This window comes from Balaenoptera borealis (genome assembly GCF_965194805.1).
Source record: "Balaenoptera borealis genome assembly, chromosome: 11".
Lineage (NCBI taxonomy): Eukaryota > Metazoa > Chordata > Mammalia > Artiodactyla > Balaenopteridae > Balaenoptera > Balaenoptera borealis.
The window spans coordinates 104,422,457-104,448,431 of record NC_138868.1 but is presented as its reverse complement, the minus strand read 5'-3'; the positions used below and the strand labels follow the sequence as shown (position 1 = coordinate 104,448,431).

At 43.9% G+C, this 25,975-nt stretch overlaps 1 protein-coding gene across 1 annotated transcript; it reads right to left on the bottom strand.

The window, feature by feature from the left end:
* Window positions 1-6,657: 6,657 nt before the first annotated feature.
* On the bottom strand, window positions 6,658-25,916 carry DDX25 (DEAD-box helicase 25). The gene is made up of 12 exons (XM_082341029.1): window positions 25,731-25,916; window positions 25,046-25,112; window positions 24,748-24,792; window positions 24,102-24,237; window positions 22,808-22,900; window positions 22,594-22,696; window positions 20,917-21,031; window positions 19,804-19,981; window positions 11,734-11,971; window positions 10,382-10,544; window positions 8,115-8,303; window positions 6,658-6,927 (listed from the first exon to the last, which is right to left on the bottom strand). Exons 1-12 carry the CDS (start codon window positions 25,791-25,793, stop codon window positions 6,866-6,868), a joined length of 1,452 nt encoding a protein of 483 aa, XP_082197155.1. The 5' UTR covers window positions 25,794-25,916; the 3' UTR covers window positions 6,658-6,865.
* Between the last annotated feature and the right edge of the window lie 59 nt (window positions 25,917-25,975).

The window sequence follows — 25,975 nt, the reverse complement described above, 5'->3', positions numbered from 1 at the left end:
GGCCAGGACAAAACTCTTCTATAAACTGGGGCAATACAAGTCCTTCCTTCCCTCCTCTTCATGCAGGGATGGGACATGAGTGAGGGGAGGATGCATTAGGAAGGGTGCAGGATGGATTAGGAAGGCTCTCTGCCTTCCTGCGCCTGGTGTCTTCCCTGACATAAAGCAGAGACGAGAAGGATTTCAGAGCTGGAAGGGACCTCTGGGGATGAGGCTAGAACCCAGGTGTCCTGACCCCTCCACACGCATCACTGGTGCCTCACCTGGAATCCCTCAGGCAGACGAGTCAGCAGGTGGGCGTGCACGGCCCAACCTGGGAACACCCAGCGAGATACCTCACCCCCCCACCTCGGCAGTCACAGCCTCCTGGCCAGGCCAACTGTGCCCATTCCCTTGTGTCTTGGCTCCAGGTGTGCCTCTTGACTTTTTTGAGACAGGAAAGATCTACTATATGATTCTCTATTGTAAAGACATCAATTATCCACCAATTAATGTATGGACTGAGTAAACAAATTATTACTGCCAAATGGGTACAGATAAAAATTCAGAGGTTTTTTTGGAAGTTGAGAAAATGGATCTAAAATTAATCTTGAAGAATAAAATCGGTAATGATTTTTTTTAAATGAGAATTAAAATAGTCAAAAGGAGGAACAAGTCCTTAAATTAAAACACTGTATGACAATACTTAAAACTGTGGCACTAGCACAAGAACAAACCGAAATTAAGTAGGTACCCAGAATCCTATTATATGTGTGTAGGTGTATAGAAATTTAATATGATAAAGGAGATTGTGGAAAAAAGAAAGATTTCTCAATAAACGGTATTGAATTTAGTTAATTTTTTTAAAAAAGGGAAAATGTGACCAATTTGATATACCTCACACCAGAATAAATTTCAGATGGATTACTCAAATATCTTTTTTAAAGATAAAAATCACAATAATAATCAAGAATAAAACTGAATATTTCCTAGAGCAGGGCTGACATTTTAGAACCAGAAGACAGAAACCACAAAATTATTAAATTATTTCACTACAAAAATGAGGTAGTTTTGTGTGTAAAAGCCATAGTATAAATTAAAAAGGCAAACTAGGAAAATATATGTTCAGTAAAAAGTAAATATCGTTATTTGGAAAAATCAAGTCACACATGTATTTCAAAAATCTTGGTAAGGACAGTATTAAGATCTCATACGATAAATGGGCAAAGGACACCACAGAGGTTTTTCAAACAATGAACCTCATGCCAAAAAATAAAAATATGCAACTTTGTATTAAAAGAAATGTAAACCAGAAAAAGTTACCAAGCAATTTTGAAATGAAAATATCCCTTGCTGGTTAGGTGAGGTGAAATCAGTGGGGTAATATAAACTGAAATAGTCTTGGCCTTTGGAAGCAATTTGACACTACCTATCAAAAGCCATAAAAATGCTCCTATTTTTTGACCTAGTTCTCAAACATAACATCTCTAATTCTAGGAAATAATTCAAAATAATGGGCAAGAAGATTTGCTGCAGCATTATTCACAACGTTGAAAAACCGGACAACCACATAAATGTTCAACCAGGATAATAATATGCATTATGTTATATTCACCTCATAGGATAATCTGATCAATTGTTATTATCATAATAATTCCAAAGACTATGTAGCAACATGAAAAAAAAACACTTGAATGTTTCAAATAAAAGGACACAATACCAATACCATCTATGCACTATGATTAACTACAGTCATATTAAGATGAAAAGGACCATTTCAAGACAATAAGCGTTATGATGAAGTAATGAGCTTTTTGATAATTTTCCCTTACCACTTTTTTGCTGTTTTATTGCTCTTATAAGGTAAATATTAAATTATAAATGATCCACATTCTGCATAAGCTGATGAAAATAGGTATAATGAGATGGTCACACGGGGAAGCCAGTGAATCTGAAAGTTAAGACAGGGTACGGGTAGGAGTCAATCACTCCACTTTCTTTTTGCTCGTGGGAAACAGTCTTCCTCTGTGCAGAGCTCCTATGGCTCATGCCCTTCCGTGTGCATAGCTCTGCTGTGTGACGTCAGGGAAACGCAGTATCTTAGAATGGGTGGAGTCTCAGAGGTCATTTTATTCCCAACTCCCAGCTCATTCAAGAACCAGGACGACAGCACCCATTGCAAGTAACTGTAATGGATGCTTCCGAATGACTGAATATTCCCACAAGCAGGGAGCTCACCACGTCGCAGAGTAGCCTGTTCAGGCTCTGCCTTCTCAACCAAGCCTGAGGCTGCTATACAGGACCACACCTCTAACCTGATGCACACAAAGCAGGGCTCCCTTGTCAATCACTTCCTTCCAACTGGGATTTCAAGCCACAAATCACAAACTAAGGGACTGAGTGAGACTGCACTACCTTCCTGACAAAAGAAAAACATTAAACACAAAATAAGAGACTATCCCCATTCACGACAAATGTATTCTAGCATTGGGAAGGTAGAAACCCACGGCTATTCTACTGAATAGAAAAAAATAAATTATGGGAAAAGATGAATTCCCAAAGAAAAGTGCAACCGAGAGTTGCCTATGCTTCTCCCTAAAGACTAAAGACTTTGGATCTGTAAAGATTCTCATTTAGAAAATTCTTTCAGTTGTCTGAATACCAGAGGGGGAGACCCACCTTTTCCGCGTTCCTCTTTCTCATTATCCCAGCGCTTCTGGTTGTCTCTAACCTCAGCAGCAGAAGTGCAAGGCTGATGAGCGGTGAGGGAGGGCCGGCAGCCCAGCGTGGGCAGTGGGACTCTGCCCTGGGTTTACAGGACACATCAGTGCTTCTCTTCACCAAGAATCATCCCATTTCAGGTGTGTTTCCTGTATTTCATGAGAAGAGTCTAAAAGTTTCGTGTTTACAGGGGGGGTGGAAGACCAACCACATTTAAAAATAGATAATGGCGCTTCAACCCCACCCAGATTTTCAAACGATGGATAGCAAAGTATTATTTGGTGGGTGGGGCATAATGTCTGTCCTCCACCCCAAATTCGTATGTTGAAGCCCTAAACCAACCTCCCCCCACCCCCATCACCATGTGATGGTATTTGGAGGTGAGACTTTGGGGAGGTGATTAGGTCATGAGGGGAGGCCCTCACAGTGGGATTGTGGGATTAGAGACACCAGATAGAATGCATGTCCCTCTCTGTCTGCCACGTGAGGACACCGTGAGAAAGCAGACCAGTCCTCACCTCACCAGAAGCCGACCCTGCCGGACCTTGATCTTGGACTTTCCTTCCCCCAGAAATCTGAGGAAATACATTTCTGTTGCTTACGTCCACCAGTCTATGTGGTATTTTGTCACAGCAGCCTGAGCTGACCGAGACACGAAGCAGTAAGGGAGACAGAGGAAGAGAGAAGCATCCAGAGATGAGGGCTCTGGCTGGCCGACCCATCCCTCCCTAGAGATGCGGGGACCACAGGAGGGCTCAGGGCCAGAGGACAGTGCCCCCGAGAGAGGGGTAGTGAGCAGACGGAAGGGAGGAGGGAGAGTCCCAACTCTTCTCTCAGCCGTGGGTAAAAAAAGTACAGAAGATGCTGGGATGAGTTCTTTCTGGGTTCTTCCCAGAGCAGAAAGCTGGTGCTCCCTGCAGCGCAGGGCAAGGCTGTGATGTTTCATAGCCTGTGGGTTGCAGCATGATGACGGTCCTCAGTACATGCTGACTGCCTGACAGTGGCAGAGGGGTAGAGTGGGGTTTAGGATTTAACAGGACCCGACTCTTCTGCTGTCCCTGGAGAAGACGAATGTGCCCTCCAGACCAGCCTGCAGGGCTGTCCGTACTGCAGCAGGAAGGCCCCTGAGCTCGGAGGGCGAAGAAGAGCAGGTCCACGGGGAGCCCCTCGCTCTGGACCCCACCGCAGCATCCATCCCGCAACTGCACTGGCTCTGCCTCGGCCCTCTTTCTGACCTGGGCCCCCACTTGAGTCAACGGGCAGGAGGCTGAACCCCTCAGGGGACCAAGAGCGGAACCAAGGCTGGGCACAACCGGCTCCTGTCCTGGGGCTTCTCGGGAAGGGCACCGCTTAACCCCCAGCGATCCTCTAAGACTTTCCACTGTCGACCACACGTGCAGAGTCTGCCAGCGCTCTCCTGGGGCCCGAAGTCTGCTGGGGACGTCAACACTTTCTCAGGAGCGAAAGCAATCATGTCTCCTGAGAAGGGCTGTCAGACGTCCTACCAGACTAGGACCCACACGTTTGCCTTTCCTGTTATTCATAGCGGCCTCAGATCCAGCACCTAGCATCCAAGGAATCTGCGCCCCCGGCGGCGGCCAGGTGTTCACTCGCAACTCCCACTGGAAATCACAGCCCTGCTCTACGTCATCGGGAATTTCAATACGCTCACAGTCTGAAGCTGGCCAACATAAACCTAATGGCTTTGGTTTAGTGCCTGTTGCCAAGTAACACACAGCTGATTAGCCCGGCTCATGGATGCACTGGAATCATCTGGCTATTCCCGGCTTCTCCACGTACTCTTCCCCAGGCCGGCATCCACGGAGAAAGACAACCCTGGCCCGGCCAGGCATGGAGATGCGAAGGCTGCTGGCAGTTCTAAGGGAGTAGCTGTGCCCCGCAAGACAGCCTTGGGAATGTCGACTTGCCCAACTGGACAGTTAGTGTGAAGGCAGCTGTCATGCACACAGAACAGGGATGGATTTCTGCCTCCTAGGTGGAGAGACAAATGGAAGTGAGGAGGGGCAAAGGGGCAGGAAGAATGCCCACTATTTGCAGACTCTTTGGGAATAGCTGCCAAATGGAAATCGCTCAAGACGCCTGTGAGGGTAACAGATAGAGATTCCATCAGATCTGGACCGGAAAGGGAGGTGGTAAAATCTTATTTAAGAGACCCCAATGCTCAGCTGACTATGATGGAAAGTCCAACTCAATTCTCAAATAGTAAGAGAGAGCAAACTCTCTCGATACACTTCCTACGTTTATTCATCTTGCGCCACATGACTGCGGTTCAAAACTAAGATGGCAAACATCAGGGAAGAACGTTAGTCAATGAAGAGATGGCAAGAGAATATGTACTCAACAGAACAAGTATTCACTGACTGCCTATTACGTGCTGGGCGGTGTGTTGGGGTCTGGGTATCGAGTGGATAAGCTGATCTGGCCCAGAGAGGAAGGCAGACATACCATAAGGAGAACACGAGTGGACCTTCAGAGGCGGAAGCTCTACTTTTTATAGATTCTCTCCCTGGGACTTCTCTTTGCCTCGGCATCTCCTCCCTAAGACAGTGGTCTTTAAGACCTGTTGCTTTACCTGTTTTCAGCTTCCTTAGGTTAACTGTTTCTGAGCTCTACCCTAAGAGAGTTTGGTTTTTGGTGTACACTATGCGCAAGAAATCTGTATTTTTCTCCCAAGTTCTCCAGGTAATTCTGGCAATCAGCTGGGTCTGGAACACTGTCTCGGTGGATCTGTGTCAGGTGACTGCAAGGAGGTACTAAGTACCCGAGGAGAGGCACCATGCAACTCATGTTCTCTCTTATAAGAGGAGATACGATGTCTTCTCCTCTGGGAAACTGGCCCCGACGGTGTTTGGGGTGCCTCCTCTGAACCCCTTCCTTAAGCAAAGATCATTATTAAAATAATGCTGGCTTATTCTGAGTCTCTGCTGTGAGACTCTGAATTCTGAAATGACTGGTACATCTTATTCATCTCTCTTCCTTGGTGTTTAGCATAAAGGGTGCACGATAAGTATCTGTTGTGGGGTGAGGAGGCTGAACGATTTTCATGTATTTCTGAGCCCTGCCCACGGGATACAACATGGGCAGGTGACATGCACATGGAATATCAGAAGACATAGGCCAGAAACACCCCTCCACACCGGGATGACAGGCGCATTCACTGAGGCTGCTGGTGGCAGTCTGCTGTGATAGAGCTGGGGCCCGGCTCTGGCTGTGGGCTGCAAAACCTGCTCAGGCTTTCTGGGAGAGTATCAATTTCCCCCCCTTTTTCTCAAGCCCACTGTTTCACTTTTTAGGAGCAAATGTGAGAAATGAGAAGCATCTCAATGGGACTTGCAGGAAAACATCCAGGATTCTCAGATACACCATTAAGTTCTTAAAAGCGAAACCCTTTGGCTCCCTGAAGTGTCACCTCTTTACTAAGGCAAGTGGGTTCCCCCCACCTCCACTGCCTGTTTTTTAAGAAATGTCTATAATAAAGCCACATTTTCAGAGACTATGAAATAACTGATGATGGATTAAATCTTCTCTACTTTGAAGAGATTAAGAAGTAAAATACAAAAATATCTTGAAATTCTGTGTGTTGGTTGAAACACTAAAAAAGAAGCAAAATACTCTCTTTCAAATCGTTTTACTTTGTGAAGGTTTCACCCTGCACTCACACGTGAGAGTGTGTGTCTGTGCGGGGGGTGCAGGGGTGCGTGCATGTGTGGGGAGGGAAGACACTAGGGGTGGGAGGGGCAGCAGTGAGCAAGTCTGAAGACGTGTGGTTTTTTCACTTGTCGACCAACTCAAATTCCAGAAACACTGACATTCTACTGCCATCTCGCGGCACCGTGAGATATTCACAGGCGGCATGACCTGCTCAGATTCTATAAACTAAATCCCACAACAACCCAGTAGCCCACGCAAAGATGTTGATCTGTGAAAAGATTGGAATAAGAAATAATCTCCCTTTTTTTACTCAAAAGGATCAAGTGCTTCGCATCAATTTGGTTCAGAAAGGTCTTAAAACTAAGGCTACCATGACATTTATTTTGCCATATATTAACAGTTTCACGTTGAAAAAGGCTCAACATAAAAAATCGCTTTCAAAACCTACATTGTCGCATAAACCAGAATACTTGTAAATGATAAAGTTCTTTCTTCAGTATTCAATCTTTTCAATTTCATCCATGTCTTCAGGGTCGAGTTGCTTAATATTGCTGTCTAAAAGAACAAAAGAGAATGGAACAGTCTTATCCCAGGGCCTAAACGAAATGTCATTCCATCCAATTACATTTCTGAAGATAGTGACACCTTGTATGGAAAGCCTCGAGATACTGGGACATTCCCTAGATTAGGTAAGGAAGGGACGGTATCCAAATAACCAATCCATACTAACTACAATGGCATCAAATGCACCAGACAAGACAACATACATGTCTAAATACTGTGGGGCAGAAAAAAATCACCACAGTGCAGAGAGGGGAAGGTGGGAACCTGGGAAGGTGCCTGCCTGAGCTCAGGAGGGTGAAGTGGGCGTGTGCATTGGGGGGGCGGGTTTGCTGAATGGCCACAGGGAGTGTTGATTACCATAGCAACAGTGATCTTAATGGTTCTTTCTCCGCCCCCATCCCTCCTCCGTTATCCTAACGCAGGGGTGCTTAATCAACTTCCCTGAAGGGTCCACAGCCAGTCTGCAAACCTTTTAAAATTATATTCCAAATTGCACATATGTGCCTGTGTGCATTTCCCCGGGGATAGTGTCCTCTGCTTCCCACAGAGGTTAAGTACCATTGTCCTAAAGGTGAAAGATACATCTGGAGTCCTGCGAGGGTTCTTCCTCGCCTGCTCCGCAGCCATATCTATCCAGGGCCCTGGGGCAGGGGGACATCTCAGCTTCTGTTACCCTTCAAGTTTCCACCAGAGTGTAACACGCCCGTCCAAGAGCCCCAGCGGGTTAGCAGAGCCTGCCTTGTTTAGATGGCGGCGGCGGGGGGGGTGGGGGCACTGGAGGAAGGCAGCAGGCCTCAGGATTTAGGACTGTCCTAGCTGGTCGCTGGGGCAACAGGAAGGGAAAAATGTACATAAAAAAGGAAGCTGGGGACACAATATAATCTTAAAGGAGCTTATTACTTTGCCTAGGGTGGTTCTTCATGGACGTAAAATCTGCTCCAGATCCCAGAATGAGCAATAACATAGAAATATGAGCTCCTATCAATTCCACTTGGTTTTCACATCTTCCCTTAGTTACCCCTGCCTCCTGTTAGGAACTCTGGCACTAAGAAGCAGAAGCCTACTCCGTGGCTCCTGTCCCCACCCGATCACGAGCCTCTGGGCTCAGGTCCACAACACACATCGTCACTGTCAACGTGGGCAGGCCCACAGCTCTGAGCACGACGGGTGCTACTCACTGAAGTGGTCCTGGATCCTCATGAGCAGGGGCAGCTTATCCACCTCGACCATGTTGAAGGCAAGGCCTTTTTTCCCAAAGCGGCCTGTCCGCCCAATACGGTGGAGGTAGGTCTCATAGTCTGGCTCCTCTGCTTGGTTCACGGGCAGGTCAAAGTTCACAACAATCGTGACCTGCTTCACATCAATCCCTGGAAGAGGAACGACACTGCAGGGTCCTGCAACTTTTTCCTCAGGACATAGCTATTCAAGAACCACATTTGCCGAGGGAATTCTCATTTAATAGACACAATCTGTAAACCAAACCTGCTTTTACGTAAATGAAATAGGTCCTTTGGTCAGGCAGTTTGCTTGCAAGTATGTATGTCTATGATGCTGGATAAAGAGTGTCAGTAGAAGCGAATTATACAGAAGTCTAAATATGTACAAAGCGCGTGTGCATGCGTGCGTGTGCGCGTGCGTGTGTGCATGTGTGTGTGTGTGTGTGTGTGTGTGTGTGTGTGTGTGTGTGTGTGTGTGTGTGCTGGGGAGGGGCTCTCAGCAGGTCACAGAGCCCCTCCATCTTCTCCACCCCCACTGTGCTAAGTGCCCAGCAAGCCCCTTAGTCTCACATTCCCTTACCCATCACAGGGCCCCAGCTCCACCCCATTGAATGGCCATTGTTCTCGTCAGGTCATTTTATCCATTGCCTCAACTGTTACAACAACTTCCGGACTGGTGTCCCCAATCCCTCATCTCCCACTCCTCTAATCGTCACCATGGTCACCACAGCAACGTCCAGAGCACTTGTGTTTAGAATCCAGCTGCCCAAACAGTGCAGGATAAAGTACAAACAACTCAAGACTTCCAAGAGTTCTCCCCTTCCTTTCACACCTTTCACTCCTAGTGTTTCCTAGGAAGACTTCTGTGCTCACCTAGCGCCTCCATTCCCCAACACTAATAAACTGTCTGGTTCATAATCCTTGTCCTCCCTGTATGGTGCTTTGACTCTGGAGCAATTTGTGCCCTCTTTTCTCTGGGGTCTGGAGTTGTGCTGTCCAGTATGGTAACCACTGGCCTTATGGCTATTTAAATTAATTCAAATTCAAAATCCAGTTCCTCAGCCATACTACTCACACATCAAGTGCTCAATAGCCACCATATATGGCTTGGACAGCAGAGAATAGGAGATTTAGATCAATGCAAAAATTTCGATTGGCTAGTGCTGGTCTAGAGAGCCCGGAGTCTAGGCAGCGTGCTCCCGAGGGGAAGGAACCGCGTCCTTTTTAGGGTCACTCCTCCAAATGCCAAGCTCAGCACTCACGGCGGGTCCTCAGTTCTATCTGGTGAACTAGTAATAAATGAGGAAACATGGTTTGAGTATGCGGTGTAGGCAAGGATACAGGAGGAATGAGGAAAGTACGAAGGCCCTCCTCTTGAAAAAACAAAGATTTTTCTTCCAGTAGTCAACAGCTTTAAAATTAAAAACACCTCAGAGATGACCAACAGCATTAGTCATTAGGGAACACAAGTTGAAAACACGAGATACCACACACATCTACTGAAAGCTTAAGATGAAAAAAGAGTGTCAGTAGCAATCACTGACAAGGATGGAGAGCAACTGGAACTGTCCTGTTTTGCTGGTAGAGATGCAAAAGGGTACAGCCACTCTGGAAAACAGTTTTGCAGTTTCCTATAAAGCTAAACATACACTTACCACATGACCCAGAAATCCTCCTCCTAGGCATTTACCCAAGAGAAATGAAAGCATATGTCCACATAAGCCTTACACATGAATGTTTATTACAGCTTTAGTCTAAACAGCCCCAAGCTGTAACCAATCCAAATGTCCATCAGCTGGTGAATGGAAGACCTAATTGTGGTACGACCCATTTCATGGAATACTACTCAGCAATAACAAGGAATGACCTACTGATACATGTAATAACATTGATGAATTCCAAAGTATGATGTCAAGTGGAATAAATCAGACACAAAGGCTACCAACTGTATGATTTAACTTACATGTCATTCTGCAAAAGACAAAAATACAGAGACAGAAATCTGGTCAGTAGTTGGCAGGGGTCATTAGTTACAGAGACTGATTGAAAATGAGCACTGAGAAATTTTGAGGGGGGATGGAAATGTTCCATATTTTGATTACAGTGATGGGTACGTGACTATATATGTTTGTCAAAACTCTCTGAAACGTATCCTTAAAAAGAGTGAATTTTATCATATGTAAATGATACCTCAATAAACTTGACTTTAAGTGCATACACATACACACCTCGAGCACAGACGTTGGTTGTTATAAGAACTTTCTCCTTCCCATCTCGAAACCTCTGAATGACGGAAGCTCGCTGATCCACAGTCAGCTCTCCACTTAACAGAGACACCTGGTGGCCATCCTGCATCATCTCCACAGTCAACCATTTGGCATTTCGACGAGTCTGCAGGAAAATCAAAACCCAGCATGGCGCCCAAGTTGAAGCAGCCTGGCTATGTGTGCAGCGCTCACGTCTGCAGGGCATGGGAGCTGGGGGTGCTGCAGAGGAGTTTTGCTTCACCTTCCCTTTGGGGCCTAGAGGGATCTGAGAATGTGGCAGGGGATTCTCCCTCCCCCGGGCTTTTAAGGGGCACATCCTCTCAACCTGTCAGAGCTTTGGCTTCTCAGCCCTGAAACAGAGAATAAAATGCTCCGCCCACCTCTCATGGTGGTCTGATGACAAAATGAGGTAACCTAACAATGATGACATCCTTGTGTACGCCAGGTACTTTGCTAAAACCTTCACGTGCATCCAGTTCATCTGCTTTCCTCATGATCTGATGAAGTAGCTACCTAAGTTCATTTAAAAAAACTGAAAAATAAACCCAAAGCTTAAAACCATTAAGTGATTTGCCCAAGGTCACATGGCTAGTCCACGGCAGAGCTGAGCTTTCCTTTACTCTACAAGCATGTTTCCAGGGCCCTCCATGTGCTGGGTGGGGCTATTCTAGGGCGGGGGCATGAAGATGAGTGGAACAGGTGAGAGCCTGCCCTCACGGAGCTGACAGTGTGCACATGGTGGTGAAAAAATACAACCAAGACACGAACACGAAAAACGTCAGATAGGAAAAGTAAATACGAAAATAAAAACAAGGGGCTGTTAATAGTGAGTGACTGAGTGGCTGCTTTGCTCATAGTAAGTTAGGAGTAGAAGAGAACATTCTTAACCTGATAAAGGGTACCTATGGAAACACTACAATAAACATCAACCTGAATAGGGAAGTGTTAGAAGCAGTCCCTCTAAAAGAAGGATGCCCAGGGAGTTTCCTGGTGGCCTAGTAGATAGGATTCCAGGCTTTCACTGCCGTGGCCCAGGTTAAATCCCTTGTCAGGCAACTGAGATCCCACAAGCGGCGGGGCGCGACCAAAAAAGAAAGAAAGAAAAAAAGAAATAAAAGAAGGATGCCCTCTGTTTCACATCATATTGAAGTCCTATTCCATTACTTCAGTTTCACCCATAAAATACAGATAATCTCTATTCAGAGCTGCTCTGAAGATTAAACAACACAATGTACAAAGAGCACCAAACGCGGTGCCCGGCTCCACCTGCACAGAAATCTGGGCACGAGTAAGACAAGTCCCGGCGGACTCACCTGGCAGAATATGATGGCCTGGCCAACGGTGATGCCACCGTAAATGTTGCACAGAGCCTGGTACTTGTCTTTCCTGCTCCTGCACAACACGTAATACTGTCGGATGTTGTTCAGGGTCAGCTCCTCTTTTCGTAACTTGATAACGTTGGGGTCAGGAATGATCCGCTCCGCAAACTGCCACACGGAGTCTTCAAAGGTCGCTGAAAAGAGGAGCATCTGGCACTTGGAGGGTAAAGCTCTACGAGAGAGGAGGGAAGAAGGCCGTCACCCGATGGCCAGGCCCGTCCCTCTCCTGGGGGGGCAGCTTCCAGCACTTGACGCCCACGGCCATCAGCTGCCCCCCAGGCCCCTGCTCCGGGGTCACCGTGAAAGGTGCTGCGGCCACGACAACTACACCTGCTGCAGAGCGCCATGTGTCAGCCCCTCCTGCCCACCAAGAATTTGGGAAAATGGATACACTGAATGTGGGGCTCCAGAGTGAAGTTTAGGTAAGTGATCTGGGTTTTCACGCCAGTCTTCTCCTTAGGAAAGACGGGCTCGTGGAGCCTAGGGTGTTAGTCTAGGTGCTGTTTACGGCAATCATCCCGCACAAGTTCCACGCGGATGAAGGGCACAGAGGCTCATCATTCGATGGCAGGTGTTCTGTCTCTGGGGCGGGAAAGAACAGCCACATTACGTCTATTTGGAATGGGAAGAACTTGGATATAAATAAAAGGGGAGCAGAAGGGGAAGATGCTACTGCATGTGGAATGTAAACTGAACCCACAGTGAACACAGGCTAATTGATACCAAGTTCAAAAAAAAGGCAAAACGAGTGTACGGAGTCAGCAGTCAGGGTACAGCTAAGCCTGTGGAGGAGAGAGGGGCGGGTGACAGGAAAGGGGCTGCAGGGGATTTACGGGGTGCCAGTAAAGTTCTGTGTCTTGATGTGGGCCATTGTCCCATGAGCATAGCCCCTCTGTGATAGTTCACCCAGCAGTACACTTAGGATTTGTATAGTTCTCTGTCCATATTTTATACATCAATTAAAAAGTTAATTTTTTAAACAACAAAATAGAAGAGAGACCAGAGAGGAATCACTGCCTTTGAGAAGACAACAGAGCACTTAGAGAATAAGCGGTCAGGGCTAAAAGGGAGCAGGTGAGCTCATACAGTCCAGCGATTCCCAAACATTCTTTCAAGCCTGGGACCTGAATCATCTGGGAGCTTTTCAAACAACAATCGGACCGATTTCTGGTTGGCCACAGGAGACTACGTCTGTTACCTTCTCAGTGTCCAGCATCCCACTAATGTGACTATAAAGTGATTAAGATATGAGCTTACAAAACGTGCAGAATAAGAGAAACGGGTGGATGAGATATTTCAATATATTTTTGCAAGGTGGAAAAGCGTGATAACCGAGAAGGTGGATGAAGCTGCAATATGAGCGCTACAGAGGGAGGTGCTGATGCAAAGGCAGCGGTTCCCTCAGAACCACTGGGAGGTCTAGGACGTGCAAGACCAGAGGCCTGGTGGGGGTGGGGTGAGGGCTGTGAGAAGACATGAGGAGAATCTGTGTCAGCAGGCTGCGTCGCTCGGCAATCTGCTCTCCCACACCCTTCACCTGGAAAAAGAGGGCACCAGGACTGGTATCCCAAGGCTGCGGCCATTTCACTCCAGAAAGAAACCTTATACAAATTGTCCAAGGGAAGGAAACATGGGCTGTTCTGCAGAACACACTGGATTTTGAAGACTTAGTATGAAAAGAAAGAATGCAAAATATTTCATTAACAATTTTTAGATTGGTAACATTACTTGTTAAGATGCTATTTTTGATATGTCACGTTAAATAAAATATTTTATAACATGAATTTCACCTGTTTCTTTTTTAATGTGGCTATTAGAAAAATTTTAAATTACACTTGTGGCTTACATTATATTTCTATTGGACAGTGCTGTGACTTAATGTATTTTAAGCAAAAGAAAGGAAAACTGAACAATGGAGGGATGAACAACCAACATAAATACTCTATCTAATTTTACTTAATATTCTTTTTAGTAGAAAGCCCTTTTTGACTATTGAATCTTCCCTGGACTTCCGCATCTTTTATTCACTGTTACATTTAAACATACCAACTTATTGGTAGGGGATGGCAAGAAGGGAGTCTTGCTTGATCTTGGGCCCACATTTTTTTAAATAGGAAGGCTGGATGAAAATATATACAAGGAGCAGCTGGACCCCACCCTTCTTTGGCAGCTAAGCTTGTACAAGCAGAAGAGCCTCAGCGGACGGTGAGGATAAAGCAGACAGCTAAATAGGGGATCAAGTGAAAATACATATACTGAACGATGGACCCCTCCCAGCCCATCCACTGGACCATCCTGCTCTGCTCCCAAGATGCCAGCAACGGAGTGTCCCAGGAAGGAGATGAGAGACATTACATACTCCTAAAGACCTCCAGGTGACAAGCATCCTCAAGTGAAGCTTCCAAGTTACAAGCCCCAACCGTGCACACAGAGCTGTCGATAAATAAGTTTTCTAGTTCCTCAGCTTGGGTTATGAAAGGCTAGTGCAGGGTCACCAGATGCGAGGAGGAAAGATCCGCCACAAAGACAGACTGTAGCCAACAAACACAAAAGGAAACTTAGATCACTCAGAGACAGGGTTGAGAACGGAAAAAAATTTTAATGCTATAATTAATATCCTCAAAGAGGTAACTGTAGATATCACGTATCTTTGTGTTACGGATGTTTTGCATCCATAAGACAAGAAAAGGAAGCTGTGGAAAAGAAACAGAGGACAATGCCGGTATGATCCAGACAGGACAGAAAAAGGCTAACCGACTGTGTTATTTTAGTGACGGATGGAATGACACATACAACTGGGTTAAAGAGGTAAATAATGCCATCAGAGCAGACTGCACCAAATGAAGGGATGAATTCGGGACCAGGCCTGGCGGAGAAGGGATGTGGAAAGCATATATGGAAACTGAATCGCGCAAGTTCAGGATGAGACAGGCAATACTTCTAAACTAAGTTTTTTGCCTCCTCCAAACACACCAGGGCTCAGCTGAACGAGTTTGCCCACATCATGCAAAGGGACACGTGTGACTGTGTCTTTCCCTTGCCATCCCTATGAAACTGAGTAAAGTTACATTTCCTGGTTCAGAGGCTGCAAGTAAAGTGTCCTGCGGGTGAACAAGGCGGGAACTTTTGATAACAGACGTCTTTCCTCTCTCAGTGTAGAGTGGAGTGTCTCAGATCTTACCAGAGACCATGCTTCTACAGTGTATCCAGTGAGATTTCAAATCACGGCAACACAAAATACACGCCTCCCACCCCCCAATCTCTTAGGTACTTGGTTTTGAAAAAATGGAGTCTCAAAACATCTTTTTGGCTTCTATGAAGTTTTTATACAACACAGAAAATATACAACAGAAGACTGTCGACATTGTATCCAAATACAAACTAGCCTTTGTTCAACTCCCTGCATGAGCAGCAGTGCAAATGTATATTCTGGCATATTCCATTCAGTCTATAAATTCCTTATCAAAGAACATGAAAAGATCTTACCAGCTAAATGTCCTGCATCCTTTGTACACAATACTTCTAAAAACACATACAATTTGCTTACCTGTGATATTGAGCTTTTCATTACCAAAGTTTTGGGTCACTTTGTTATTTCAAACTTGCAGAAGCCTTAATAAGATTTCTAACTGTGCAGAAATGGACGTAGAGCCACCTCAGACGTGTGCCTACGAGACGCCTACCACTGTAGCTGGCCAGTGAAAAGATTTAAAATGTTGGCCTATTTTCAAAGTTTGAGACAAAAAGAATGTCCAACTCCAACTTGGAAATACGTCAAGGATGAGAATGGAGAAAAAGATTACAGTAAAATAGAAATACCACACTGTTTCTCCACAGCTGTCTGGTGACTTGTGAAGAGGCCTCGTACTGACTGCACCTGGGCTGTCTGGTGTTCTGTAAAGGTTGCAACAAAAACTTGTAGCAAAAAATTACTCATTTTTCCTTTTTTTAGGAATAAAGCTGCCGCAGAAGTCAAAAAATGTCACCAGAAAAGGACAGCCAAGTTGAGGACTTTCTTATTTCTTTACTAAATTTGTAAAGAATCCATCTTTCAGTTTGACAAGCTTAAGTCACCCCTGTGCTTTCTAATCATGTTCCCTGAGGAGAAGAGGTTTCACTTATGATGACATCTAATAGACTTCAGAGTGCTTGAAAATGATGGACATTTTAGACATGGATAACCTAAACGATGGATTTATAGATGCAAAGGAACTGAATGACAAACAGTTGGTCCACAGAAACAAGCCTGCAGATACAGTGGAAGAACATTTTGAAGGAGCTAGAAATTGATTCTTGCAAGTCTAAAAACCACTGTTGCTAGCAGGTAAACTCCTAAGTATTCTATACTTGAACACTTTTGTTCAGAAGATATCACACTGGACTGATACCAAGAATCAGTGTGGGCTTCTACTATATATAAAATAGATAACTAATAAGGACCTACTGTATAGCACAGGGAACTCAAATCAATACTCTGTAATGACATATATCAAAAAAGAATCTAAAGAAGACTGGATATATGTATACCTATAACAGATTCACTTTGCTGTACAGCAGAAAACTAACACAACACTGTAAATCAACTATACTCCAAAAAAAAAAAAAAAAAGAATCAGTGTGGGCTTAATAAGGGCAGAGCTGCAAGTCAAAATGAATTTTAGATCTGACTGTATTCTGTTTTACTGCCACATACAAGAAAAGAGGGCTGCAGGGAGTTCAGAGGATACTGGAAAAGAGAGAGTAAAAACAACTTACCACAGTGTGAGACAGAAAAAAAAGTGTTATTATTGTTTCTGTCATTAAATACAGGTACAGTAAGTCCCCTACATACGAACCTTCAAGTTGTGAACCTTCAAAGATGCGGATGTGTGTTCACATGTCCAATCACGTAAGTTAGTTCACGTGTCTGGCGTACGTTGTCACATGCATGCATCCTCTACAAGTGGTTGTGCTTTTGTGTACTTTACTGTGCCATACTGTATAGAGTACAGTAGTACAGTATCTTTATTTGAAGCAAGAGGACGACTTCACTGAACTCCTTGCTGTGCAACACAAGGAGCTTACTAATGAAGACCTGATGGAATTGGAGGCCCAGAGAAAGGACGAAGAGAGACAAGAGGAAGAAGAAGTAACTGAAGAACTGAAGAGATTCACGACTCAGGAAATAGCAAGGGGATTTTCTTTATTTGAGAAGGCACTGTTAGTTTTTGACGCACAGGACCCGAACGCAGAATGGTACATGAAGGTTGCAGCAGCCGTTCAGAATGAAATCCAGTGCTACCGTGTAATCTATGATGAGAAAAAAAGAGCTACTACCCAGACGTCACTGGATCATTTTTTCAAGAGTGTAGATAGAATTGAATCCAGCAAGGAACCAGAATGTGTGCCATCAACGTTAGTCGTGAGTGAAATTGCAGCTTGCCCTCTGTTTCCTATTGCTGACGATCCTTCAGCTCTACCATCTCCCACCTCCTCTCCCTCCTCCAGTCAGTAACTCTTCTTGCCTGTTCACTCGATGCCAGCCCCTGGATGCCAGCTGTTGTACTGTACTACTGTACTTTTCAAGGTACTGTACTTGAAAAGTAAGTAAGATTAAAAATGTTTTATTTTTTGTGTTTGTTTTTTATGTATTATTTGTGTGAAAAGCATTATGAACCTATTACAGTACAGTACTATATAGCCAATTGTGCTAGTTGGGTACCTAGGCTAACTTCGTTGGACTTACAAACAAACTGGACTTAACGAACACGCCCTCGGAACGGAACTCATTTGTATGTGGGGACTTACTGTAATATGTTTAATTAGTTCTATCGTATTTACGTTCTCCTCATAAATAGTTCTATAATTACGTATCTTAAGTATATACAGTAGGGAATTCCAGGGAGGTCCAGTGGTCAGGACTCAGTGCTCTCACTGCTGAGGGCCCGGGTTCGATCCCTGGTTGGGGAACTAAGATCCTGCAAGCTGTATGGTGTGGTGTGGCCAAAAAAAAAGAAAAAAAAAAAAAAAGAATATACAGTAGCACAGCCTCCAAAATTTAAGCAGCCAATCATGTTTAAAAAGATTAAATTGCTATATCAGAGACGAAACATTATTGTTGTATTTTTCTCATACATATTATTTAATTAGTTCTCCTATGAATTACTAGTAATTGCCAGTTTAGTTCTACAGTTTTGTTTAAATAGTAGCACTAATGTCACAGAAAAGTACAGAATAATACATAATTTCAAATAAACATATATTTTCCATATTTTTATGTTAAAGTAATAACACATGTATGATTATTTCTTCTGTATTATAGTTTTATATATATATGAGATATATGTGTGTGTATGTATGTACATATATATTTGCCTGCTATGACTGTATCCCGGGTTGTCTTCCTAAAAAGTTGGTCACCGCAGGGAAAGAAGTAACAAGAAATTTCCCCAGATCTGGCAGGCACAAGTTTTGGGAATGAAAAGAGTGTACCATGTGTCTAGTACAATGAAGAAAAAAAAGATCTGAACCAAAGCACAACATTGAGAAGTTTCAGTACATCATGGAGAAAAAGATTCCAAAACCTTCTAGCGAGGAAAAAACAGATCACAGACAAAAGTCTGAGGATCAGGATGACATTAAACTTTCCGGCAGCAACACTGGAAACAGAGTATTAATTACAGTAAAAAACCCACCACTTTTCTGTTTTCAAAACTGTCTCCGAATTTACAGGGAGAAAGCTTTTCAAGACAGAATTCCACATCCAGGGAAACTCAAGCCAAAGATCAAATTTACAGGTACAATAAAAACATTTTCAGACAAGCAGGGGCTAGAAAATGAACTTCCTACACATCCTTTTGCAGGAAGCCCTTAGCAGATACGTTCCAGCATATTCAGTAAACCAACAGTAAACCAAGAAAAAGGACCCACAAGACAGGAGATTGGAAACTGTTAATGAGGACAGGGGAAACCTGTAATGTGGCTGTGTCCACAGGACCGGAGCGCAACCAGCCCAGGCTGAAACCGGAGACAGTGAGTGTGGGAGATCTTCCGGAAAAAAAGAAACCGACGGAATTTTAAGATGTATTTGACTATCTGGAGATATCATTGACATATGACACGTATGATGAAACAGGTAGAGAAAAATTAAAGACTGCTACACAGTGACAGTAACCAAATGAAGAAAAATAGGCAACTCCAGGGGGAGAAGCACAAGAAAAACATAATTATAGTAACTCAATACTCAGCAGTGAACGCTATTTGTGTTGTGATAATGATACCAATACCAGCTGTGAATGTAACCAACTATGTTGTATACAATGAATATACAACAAGAAATAGCAATGTGAGCAGGTTATTTAAAGATATGAAAGTTAATGTCATAACGGACAGTATTCTCTAGGGGTTGGGGCAGGGGATTACTGGTTATCATTACAAGTCTTTCAATATTATACTTGAATTTAACACAGTGTATAAATACTTTATTTAAAAATGAGCGATGCAGACTCTTAAAGCCCACTCCCATAAATTCTGATTCAGTAAGGTTCAGGTTAGGCCTGATAATCTCAAATTTTAAGCCCCTTGGTGATCCTGGGAGAGAGGCCTAGGAAATCAACAGGATTTATTTAACAACTTACAGGCAAAGTCAGGACTAGATACTAGGCTCCTGATCCCAGGCTACTGTGTCCTCACGATAGCGCTATCAGGTTTTAATGAATTCTCTTTAGAATTCTGCTCAAATATAAGATAACTGGCAAAATTTGGTGCAGATCCACTGTATATGGATTCCATCTGTAAGCCTGCAGCACAAGAGTAAAGCAATCAGGCAAGATTACAAGATGAAGAAGTTGGGAAATTACAGCAGGCTGAAGGCCCACTGAGCTGGTGAAAATAATAAAAACCCAACTTGTTTTAAAGGTGAACGAAGTGGGGAATAAGCAGTAAAGACAATTAGGGGCAGCAGACAAATGAAATTCCTCCTCTGGACAGAAGATCCAGGAAGAAAAGGCTGGATGTGAAGGTTACCTTTGAATACGAATGCTTTGGTCTGAGAATCCTTGCGTGTCGATCATCACATCTGCTTCATCCAGGACAAACACACGAATCTTAGTCAAATCAATTAATTTTTGCTTGAAACACCAATCTAGGACAGTCCCAGGAGTGCCAATTATGATCTGTTTGGTGACATCAGTGCCTCTGGCAACTAGGGGGAAAAGGAAAAGGGTTTAAAGGCTTCCTTCAGGCGCAAACGACTCTAACCACCCACAATTCCCGGTAATGAAACACATGTCGTAATGGCTTTCCAAGTGCCAACCCTGAGGGTCTTTGTGGTTTTTGATTTTACAGAGTTTTAGGATAAATTCCCAAGTTTCTAAGTTTACAGTAATGATAATAGTCGTGCATGTTTGATTCTGCCCCACGGTCATCTAAAAAGCCACCCTGCAGCATTCCCGTTGTCCTACAGAAACACTGGCACAGCAGTGAAAGGCCTACAAATCTTCCCCAAATGGAAAACCACCAAAATGTCTATCAACAGGTTACATGAAATAAATGACAGAATATTATACAGCTAGTCAAAAGAATGAGGTGGGGCTATACATACTGACATGAGAAGATGTTTAAAACGCATAAGTTTTTGAACAGCATGAAAAAAAATGCTCCCATTTTTGTAAGCACTCAAAAACAAAACAAAAAAACACACAAAGATTTGTTAACAAAACCATAGCTGTCTTTGGAAATAGGTTTTTGAAAGAACTTTCACTTTTACCTTTGAATTTTCTGTGTTTTAAAGTTTTTTTGTTCACTTTATGCATGTAATACTTTAATGAAAAAGTGAAACAATAAAAGCTGTTCTGCACAAAACAACTGAGCTTCACAGAAAAGAACAGGGAAAAGCACCCTCTTCTGGGCTGTGGGAATGATGCAGCTAACATTTACTGGGTCCTTATTACGTGCCAGGGGTGTGCCCAGTGCTTTATCTGTATCATTTTATTTAATTCCAGTAACAACTCTATGATATAGGTGCCATTATATCCACCACTTTAAAGGCAAGAAAGCAGAGAAGGTATATACCACGACTGTGTTAGTGGTGCAGTCGGGATTTAAAATATCAGCCAGGGCTGGCTTGCTGGTACATACTTCGATTCCCTCGAACAGCGTACATCACTTGAACATCCACACAGAATTTCCCCATCCGTTCGACCACACGGCCAGTTTGCAGAGCCAGTTCATAAGTAGGAGCCAAGCAGAGGCACTGAGAGAGGGAGAGAGAGAGAAGCGGGGAAGGAGAAAGGTTCATAACAGCCATCATGCAATTCTGAAATACAATTAAAATTTGTGGAGGGAGAGGCACAGAAGTGAAACTGGAGATTTTGGTTGAACAGAATATTTTTACTTGAATACGACTTAGCAGCTGATAGATCTGGGGTGAATGTTGAGTATGGAAGGGGAGAAGGGGCTGAAGGATGGAGAAGCAGCTTCCTTTTATACATTCCTCTCTGAAAGGTCATGAAGAAACACAGGTTATGGGTCACGCTGTTTTGGTAGGGGAAAAATGGGATGAAGTGGGGCTGGGAATCAAAAAGAGAAGGGATGCAAGACTAATTACAGCTTGAGTGTGGTCGCCATCACCTCTTCCCTGATATTAAAAGTCTGCCCATTTCCAGAGCACTCCCTGCTTGGTCTAATCCATCTTACACATCTCTGGCAGAATGTTCCCTGAAACTCTTTCATTTGTTACTTCCATCCCCCCTATAAATGGTGGCTGTTGATGAATGAAGATGTCGATGGAAGAAACTGGTGATATTTAACGCATTTCTGAACTTCAATCAAGGATCTGAGATAGAGAGAGGGAAACACAGCTAAAGTGATAAAAACAGTTTCCACACACATTTCTCAACATGTGTTCAAGCATGGCTTCTCCTAAAGGATTTTTACTCATGAAATCAAACCCGATATAAATTTCTCTGAACTTGTCTAAAGAAAGCACAGAATTTCCTATGCCTGCCACTAGTCACCCATATCCATGTCCACAGGTTATCTTGCTGCGCAGGTTGTAAACTTCCTGAGGGAATCCTTGCTGCCCCATAGCTCTGAGCGCACCCAACACTTGGGTTCCCAGTTTGTCAACCAAGTTGATGAACACAGGTTGGAGAAAGAGGAAAAGATCACCAGATACTTTCCATGTATTGACACTAGGTTGGGAGAAGGGCAAGCGCAGTTCCAGCCCCTGCTCAGTCGCTCTCTGACAACTGTGACCTCACGTGTGACCTTTCCCTCTCCAAGCCTCTGCTTCCTTCTCCACTAAATGAGTAGGAGGGACTGGGTGACCTACAGCTATACAGCTATCACTACTGAACGCTCACTTTATGTTGAGCACGGTGCTAAAAATGTACATTCATTCACTCAATCTGCATGACAATCCTATGAGGCAGGTATTCATTCATTCATTCATTCAATGTTTAAGGAGTGGTTTCTACAAGCCAAGCACTGTGATTGGCGTTAGGGTTCAAGGGTGAACAGAATAACTGATCCATACCTTTATAAGTGTCATCTTTACTGACAAGAAAACGTAACTCCAAAAGATTTACTACCTCGCCTAAGACTTTCAGCTGGTGAGTAGAGAGGCTGGAATTGGAACCAGTCAAACTGTAAAGCCTGTGCTCTCAATCACTGCCCCATACTGCTGCCCAATACTCTGATTTTGTGAAAGAACATCTATTCTAAATATCATCACGTCATTGCAGCAATATTGCCTATTACTAAAATATCTTTGGCACCGCAACCATTCCCATCTGTCTCCCAGCCTTTCCTTACCTGTGGAAACAATTCCAAGGCATTAACTCTGCTTAGCATTGCCAAGACAAAAGCAGCTGTCTTTCCTGTTCCAGACTGACTCTGGGCTATGAGGTTCTGAGGTCTGTAGGAAAGAGGATATGCTGGACATAAACTGAATACAAGCTCCTGGGCATAAACTGAATATAAGAGACTAAAAATAACCAGTTGGAATACCACTACCCTAGAAACTCACGGATGTGCCAGCATCATAGGGAGAGCCATCTCTTGAATTTTGGATGGTCTATTAAATCCCATTGCATAGATCCCTTTTAGTAACTCTTCTTTTCTGTCAAAAAAAAAAAAAAAAATCAAATACTTAAAGTCTATGATGCGTCAGTAGCCTCAGAAATACAAACCTGAAAGGTGCACTTCTAAATTAGGCCACTTTGCAACTGAGTATAAAAAGTAATATTTGGAAATATACAAGTTAAACCTCAACTCTCAAACATATACAATCATGTCTGCACAGTTGGAGCACTAAAGTAATAAATTACGTCATAAGCCCAGGCCAAGGACAGTAGTAAGGGCCTAACGTTGAACTTTCTCTTGAACCAAGAAAAAAAAAGGAAAAACTCATCTGAGAGAAGTGCATCAATTTTCCAGTAGAGTTTTATTTTCCACACAAGCAGAAAACTAAGTGAGATTTATTGTTTATTTCCTTTTAGTCAATGACAAACTTTAACGTTTCAATGGCAATTTTCAGAGAAAACAAAATTTCATTTAGGTGATTCTTAAATCAATTCTCTCTAGGAGCAGAAGACGCAATATCAGCTCATTCTTCTGAGCCAGTATTTTTAAATGCGTCTTTCCTGGGGTCTCAGGATAGATGTTAGAAAGAGGATAAAGTGAAGTAGGCTGGAATACTTCCACTACAATGACATGCACATTTTGGACACGCTTAATTGGTAGATTAATTGGTAGATTACTGGCAGCCAAACTTTAATCATAAGTAAGCTTCTCCCCAACTAGAAAGCAGGCATTGGGATTTTGGATTTCCCCACTTACATAAGTCCGTATCAGTAACTCAACCTATTCAAATACATTTCCTTAATGCCAGCTGATAACTCCCTAGGAAATGCAAACCTATTTGGGAAAGTTATTCATTTAAATACCATCTGAGACCAAAAAAATAATTAAAAAGGTAAAAGCTTGTAACTTATCTAAAGGGGTATTTGGGTCATCAAAATTCCTGTTATCTGTATTCTGGTATGGAGAGTAGCAATATGGCTGTGTCTGGCTTAGCTATCCCCCTTAGCACAGCAAGGTTAAAATATTTTACCATCAAAAATGTTCTCAAGTCGTTGGAGAATTCAGGTATCCTAGTTTCCTCTTTGAGCTATATTTTAATTGCATGCAAAATGTCCATATCTCATTTGAGTATTGACCATTAGAACACCAAGGAGATCCTGATGATTATTATTAGCAGATTAGTTTGTTCTGTGCTATGCTCTCTGGAATTTTCCTACACTTAAAGTAAAAACACTCACAGCCGCAGCTCTTCAAATGTTTTCACTGAGTAGAGTGGAGAGCTGGGATCCTTTTGTAAGACTTCAACTCGGTGACTGGATTCTACTAAAGACTGCCGGATTAACTTGTTCAAGAGTGAATTAGCTGCCAATTCCACTGGAAAAACAAGGATAAAACAGGGGATATTGCAGGGGGAAAGTCAAGCCTCCTGAATGACATCTAACAAGTTGCTTCCTTCCATTCAGGGGTTGTATATCAAGCAACTAACTGTTCCTACTCTCATTTTTCTTCCAAAAGAAGGTTCTAAAAAGAATGACACAGCACTGAGAATTCCTTTTTGTTTCCACGAGGATCCAGTTTCTTATGCTCTGTTGCCACACCAACCTCTAACCTCAACCAAGCCTACATCTATTGCCAGCAGACCTAATTTTTCCTTGCCAGCTGAAAATTCATAACCCACTCCTGCATATTCTATTTCAATTTCCTCTAAAGAAGTAATCCTGACTTCTAAGTTAGTATTTCTTCTGACATTCACTATTTATAAAGAAAACAGAAGCAAAGATGGTTCTTTTCCAATTAAGATGGTATTATTCACCCACATTGTGAAAGTCATGATTAAAGGAAACAGAATGCCAGTAAATACACGCAAATGAATTTATTTCCTACCTCCATCTTCTTCATCATCTTCTTCGGTGTTATTAACAGAACCGTCTAAAAGGATGGAAGAGAAACAACTGTAAAGATAAATGCCAAGCAGGAACGTCCAGCGTTATCATCCCAGTTTCTCCTGCCCACTCTACAGTGTGTACAAAGGAAGGGTCAAGCAGTGATGGAGTTGGTAAAAAGATTGGAAAGGTAGTGGAGGGTCTTGAATGTTAAATTAAGGGAGCCAAAATTGCCAGGGACATAAGGAAAGCAATGCTTTTTAAATGAACTGAGCCCAATCTTCTTTAACAACACTCACCTACGTTTGGAACGGTAGGACTCTTAATACCCCGAAGGTTCTTCCAGGGATGGATGACGTTTGAAAACTATTGAAAGATACAAATTTCAATCAATATTGGGAAGCAAGGCATCAAGCAGCCCAGTGCCACCCCCTAACACGGGCTGGCAGGGAGGCAGGCAAGGCCACGCCAATACTGCTTCCTTTGCGATATTATGTATTAACGGATTCCTTTGAGAAGCAGGTCTCCTGTATGAATTATCCTAAAATTGGAGGAGACTTTCTACTGCCCCTGTATATGAAGTTCCTCTTTATAAGCCTCGAGTCTAAATGTGACAGTCCTTGAGGGGTCACAGCACGAGCAAGGGATAGCTGATAGGAAAGCGCGTTGGTAGATGAGATGGAGGCTAGCTGAGGCTTAATGGTCAAACTGGGACAGTAGAAAACTCAGGGTCCACTTGGGGCTCCCAGCTGCTTTCCCTCCCGCAGGTGTCTTCATTTTGCCTTTTCAAACCAAAGGTCTTGTTTCTCTTGGGGTCTCCCTTCCCGTGGCCCCCTTCCAAATCCTTTTCACACCTCCCCTCCACCATCTGACACCGGCTCCAAACCCTGGCGGAGCTCCCCCTTCCCCTCCCCAGCACATTTCCCTCCGGGAGTGCTGTTCTAGCCCCTGTCCCCTTGCCCTCCCCGGCTCGGTGGCAGTTACGTGGCTGTTCAGCCGCTCGCTCTCCGCAGCCCCTGCGTCTCCTCCCCAAAGTAACGACGCCATAACTGCGATCGCTGCTTCCGCTCCCAGCACGTGCGGCCGCCACAGGCGCCAGGTAGTGCCCGGCCTCACCCAGCGGCCAATGGGCTTTCTCGGGGTTGGGGGGCCGACCAGCCGCCACGCGCAGGCGCCCGAACTCCGAGGTGGTGGGAGGAGTCGGGGAAGGAGGGCGGGGTCCGCGCAGG